The 5,166-nt window shown below is 41.3% G+C and overlaps 1 protein-coding gene across 4 annotated transcripts in view; it reads left to right on the top strand.

Annotated features, from left to right (window-relative positions):
• The window catches only part of LOC122542857 (mitogen-activated protein kinase kinase kinase kinase 5-like), a 129,390-nt gene that overhangs the window by 119,292 nt on the left and 4,932 nt on the right, over positions 1-5,166 (top strand). For 3 of the 4 annotated variants that reach the window (XM_043680957.1, XM_043680954.1, XM_043680956.1), the window contains 3 exons: positions 415-483; positions 1,616-1,708; positions 2,657-2,727. In XM_043680957.1, coding sequence (XP_043536892.1) covers positions 415-483; positions 1,616-1,708; positions 2,657-2,727 — 233 coding nt within the window. The remainder of the gene's footprint in view (positions 1-414; positions 484-1,615; positions 1,709-2,656; positions 2,728-5,166) is intronic. The other variant, XM_043680955.1, reaches the window with a different exon arrangement.

A 5,166-nucleotide genomic window follows, 5' to 3' on the forward strand; every position in this document is an offset into this window, starting at 1 on the left:
GCGGCAGTTGGAAATGAAGAGGTCGAGGGCAGGTAATAGGCCAGCGCAGGGTGTCCAGGTGGATGCAGTGTGTTGGAGGTGGGTGAAGGGGTCCTCGGAAGGTGGGCGGGGGTCCTGATTGTGAAAGTAAGCTCGGAGGGGCCGAGGCGACGGAAGAAGTGTTTGATGTCACGGCGTGTATTAAATTCATTGATGCGTGGACGGAGGGGGATCATTTATAGATGGGCAATAAATGCTAGCCTAACCAGTGATGCCCACATTCTGTGAATTTCAAAACAAATCTTTTTAAAATAAGTCAGATTTATGGGGAACGATGGTGAGGTGAGGGCAGAGATTGAAGAGACAATACTTTTGCTTTTTGAATGTTTCTTCAATGTAAACCAGTTGAAGTAATGCTAAGTTTTCTCACTGCAGCAGCTCTGCAAGAGGAGTTTGTTCACGTGAGTCAACTGGACGAAGACATGGTACTTGTGTGCATTGGCCGTAAGTACAAACACCCCGCACTCACCCAATTTCAGGTTGAGGGTTGTCTGTGGTTACCAAAATGGATAAATATTTCACCAACAACAGGAAATAGGGGCATAACCAGCTCCAAAGGAGCAGCAGTATCAGCAGCTCACTAGAATAGATATACCAACTGGATGTAAATATTTTTATTATAATTATTTCTCTATATATAGCAATCAGCCAATTTTAATTCCACCGGGGATAGATAGAAAATGGGCAATTAATCATCCAGCTTTACACCTGGGCATTTGGCATGTCTAGCCATTGTGGTTTACTTGGGGTGCTTCTAGCAATCCAGTTGAAGCTGCAGGCCCCTTGGAGGGCGAGTCCACAAAGGCCACCTGCAGTGCAACTGCCCATCCCCTCAGAGGGAGACTCTTCACAGCCCCCTTGGAGAGAGCCTCTCAGGGACTCGCTGAGAGAGTCAATCTCTCTGCTGGCCCACTAAGAGAATTTTACAGTGAGGAAAGAATTTAACAAACAAATCGCTCTGCTAAAAATTGAACTGTTTAAATAGCACCTGGTGACACGCAGGAAATCCGATGGTGATGAGGACAAGGAGAGGTGGCTTTACCATAAGCTATTGCCGTTTCTGCTGGAACTTTGCACCAGAAATGAAAGCAGCCGGTAAAAGTGCTAACCAAATATGGGTGGACATGTTTAAAGTGGGCAATGTTAGAGTGACATCACGTCACTTTTTTTTATTATCACCATAGCAACTGTGGGTCTTAGTAACTGCAGCATCTTAGTGACACCTAAAAGGCTGACAGAAGATATTTCATGTTTTAAATGTTAAATTTCTCTTCCCTCGTCAGTGTCGACCACCATAGGATCATAAATTTTCCCCCCTCAGGCCTCCTCCCATGTCTGTCTCTGCTAATCTGGTCAAACTCTACCTCAGGCTGCCGGAGGCAGTAGAACCTGAGATAGCCTTGGAGTATAGCAATGAGGCTGACCCCAGGATAGATGGAATAATCAGTGCAGGGTCAATCAAGCAGCTAGATGTACCCACTCCAACCTTTCCATCCTTACATTCAGATGCCAGAATTTCACTGAAGAAGATTTGGGCCTTCTCGACTAATTTAAGAAGCTTATTTTCTTTCAACAGAAAATATAAAAATTGTAAATATTCAAGGATACCTCAAGTTGAATAAGGAGCTGGTCCCGGAGGTGACGTTTGATGTTCCAGTGGAATCAGTCGGTAAGGAATTATAAGTTATTTGAAACTTGACTACTTAAGCCTTTATAAGTTTGAGCTTTTCGGGGCTAGTTTTGGGAGGATGCAAGTGCTCGAAAGTGGAGCATTTTCTATCTTGGATGCCAAGTACATGGGTTAGATACTGAGTAAAGCTTCCTCCATATGCTGTCCCTCTTAATACTCAGATGTGATGATCCCTCCAACTTCATTGTGCATGGTCTATTTACTTCTGTGCACAGTACCTTCACTTTGTACATGTAATTACACAGGGCACATTGTCTTAAAGTGGACAAGATTGAGTGACCTGCATGATACTTTCATTATTGCTGCACAGGCATGCACATGTGCAGGTTAGAGGCAATATTCCTTTCAGGCATATGTTAAAAGTCTTAGCAGCTGTGCTTACTTTCCTGAAAATTTTCCATTATAAATTATTTTACCCCATTATGTAAATGGGTCAGTCTAATCGGACCCTCCTGCTAGTGGAGATTCTGTAATGCCATCTTTCGTGAGGGACATATTTAAGAAGACAATTTCCATAGCAAGCAATGATATTGGAACTTACAGAAATAATTAAATATAAAATCAGAATGGATGTGTTTAAATGTACTATTTATAAATTAAACAGTTTTACACATAATCTATGTATCCTTTAACTGTGACATTTAATAATACTATAACATTTTCCCAGCCACACTTTGATTATATTGTCTCCATTGCTCTGACTTGCTCCTACAGGAAATAACTGTGGTGAATAGCATAGATACAATTGAGGAGAAACTAGGTAAATACATAAAAGAGAAAGGAATAGACAGATATGAGAGGCGATTCATGTGGACCATAAACTTCAACATGCCAGCCTGAAGGACCTGTCTGTGTTGTAAAGTTTATGAAGCTCACTGTGAGTAGTACCACGGATAATCTGAAAGTGCTTTCTTTTCCCTCATCCAGTCTGCTTCTCCGACAGCGTCCTGGGATTTTGGAAACATGGGATGCAGCGGAAGAGTTTCAGGTCCTGTGAGGTGAGCGGAGTTTTGTTTCAATTACTAAGTAACATGCTGATCATAAGTGACTATTTTCCTTTCTCTTTTAATGGAAGCTGATTGCCAGTGTTGGAATCTGCAAAGGAAGTTTCTGAGAGGTGACTTTAGAAGCATAGAGCACAAATGGAGACCATCATGCCTGTGCAAGTACTTTGAAAAAGCTGTCAAATCCAATTTAAAGAGTGAGCTAATTTTACAATGAACATAACATAACGAGCTGGGGTAGATCATACAATCTTTTAAGCCTGCTTTAGCATTCAATAGGTTGATGGCTGATCTTCTTAATTTACTTTACTCTTCCACCTTATCCCTATATTTCTTTGTAAGTATAAATCAAATAATCTCCGTCTTGAATATGCTCAGTGACTGAGTATCCACAGCTCCCCAAAATAAAGAATCCCAAAGGTGAACTAGCATTTTCCGCAACTCAGTCCAAAATGGCTTACTCCTTATTCTTAGACTGTGACCCATAGCTCTATCTCAGCCAGGATAAATAGTCTCTCAGCATTTACTTTATCAAGACATTTAAGAATTTTGTACATCTCATTCTTCAAAATGTCACTAGGCCCATCCAGTCAATCTCTCCTCATAGTACTGCACATTTCATTCAATGAATCAATGTACTTAAGCCTCAGCATACTCCTCTTAAAACAATATATCCTTCCTTGGGGAAGAAAACCAAAACTGTATACAGTAGAACTCAAAACTTGGAACCGCAGAAGAATCATACTGGACTTGAAACATTTGCATGGCTTTTCTCTGCACAGATGCTGCCGGATCTACTGCATATTTCCAGCATTTTCTGTTTTTAGTCAAATAAAATGCTCATGAAGAGGCGCAACGTTTCCATCACTTGAGGAGAGCAGCTGGGGTACTTGAGGAAGCATTTGGGTATCTGTGTGAACTGCTGGCCCTGTGCTCACCTGCTTGCACTATTCTGTAAGGCAAGAGATGCCTTGTAATGCCAGCTTTTAAAACTCAACCTCCAGAACTGGTCCCTGTCGTCTTCCAGCTCCCGCATCCCCTCATTGGGTGCCAAACTTACCTCCAAGCCAATATTCTATTTATGTTCCCAATTGCTGGTTTTGGCAGCATATTAAATTTCAAAAGTTTGTGTACACCATCCAAATCCATTCGAACAACAAAATATAATCATTTTACACCTTTGAAAAATATTGTCTTTTTCTTAATTTTCCTTATCAATGTGGATAATTTCCCATTTCCCCACTTTACTCCATCTACAAAATCCTCAGTGACTCAGTGATTAGCACAGCTGCCTGGTAGCACTGGGGTCCCAGGTTTGATTCCAGCCTCAGGCAACTGTCTAGGTGGAGTTTGCACATTCTCCCCGTGTCTGCGTGGGTTTCCTCCAGGTGCTCTGGTTTCCTCCCACAGTCCAAAGCTGTGTAGATCAGGTGAACTGGCCATGCTAAATTGCTCATAGTGTTAGGTGCATTAGTTAGAGGGGAAGTAGGTCTGGGTAGTAATTCTTCAGAGGGTTGGTGTTGGGCTGAAGGGCCTGTTTCCACACTGTAAGTAATCTAATCCCACCCACTTACTTTAACTGACAATATCCTTTGCAATCTTTGTGTAGTTGTGTAAGAAATAATTAACCCACCATATATTTACATGAAACTGAGGAAGTAGAATTTGGAACAGGAGCTCAATCTAGACAAGGTAACTCTTAGGACTGATGTTAGAAAGTGCTTCTTCACTTAAAGAGATTAGGATATGGAAGGAACTTCCAGATACAGATTTGAAGAAAAACTTACTGCAGTTATTGAAGAAAGCCTTGTGAAAGGGGAAGTCTGACTTGGGCTTAAAGATTGAAATTATAAACACATGTTGTTTACTGTAGGCTGGAATTCTCTTGACTTGTTTTGCCTAATCAACTCGTTCAATGATGTTACCAATTAGAGCAAGTGGGACTTGAACTGGAGTCTCGATCTAGGGGTAGAGACACTATCACTGCACCACAAGAGGACCCTTGGAATTCTCTTGATGAAAGGAGATTAATGGTGAAAAAGCTACAGTATTTAAAAAGAATTTAAAGATAATCAATGAATTTCATAAGATAGACTGAGAGAAACCATTTCCTGCATGGGTGAGTCCAAAACAAAGGGGTTGAACCTTAGGTTTAGACCTGGTCATTCACAATGATATCAAAAAGCAATTCTTCATGCAGGATATTGATGAAATCCAAATTCCATCCCCAAAAGTGCTGCTGAGGCTAAAGAAGAATTTAAAGATCAAAACTGAAATTAATAGATTATTTTAGGCAGGGTAATGAGATGTGGAGGTGAAAATGTGTTGCTGGAAAAGCGCAGCAGGTCAGGCAGCATCCAAGGAACAGGAGAATCGACGTTTCGGGCATAAGCCCTTCTTCAGGAATGAGGAAAATGTGTCCAGCAGGCTAAG

The sequence above is a fragment of the Chiloscyllium plagiosum genome, chromosome 41 (genome assembly GCF_004010195.1).
Source record: "Chiloscyllium plagiosum isolate BGI_BamShark_2017 chromosome 41, ASM401019v2, whole genome shotgun sequence".
In the NCBI taxonomy this organism is placed as follows: domain Eukaryota; kingdom Metazoa; phylum Chordata; class Chondrichthyes; order Orectolobiformes; family Hemiscylliidae; genus Chiloscyllium; species Chiloscyllium plagiosum.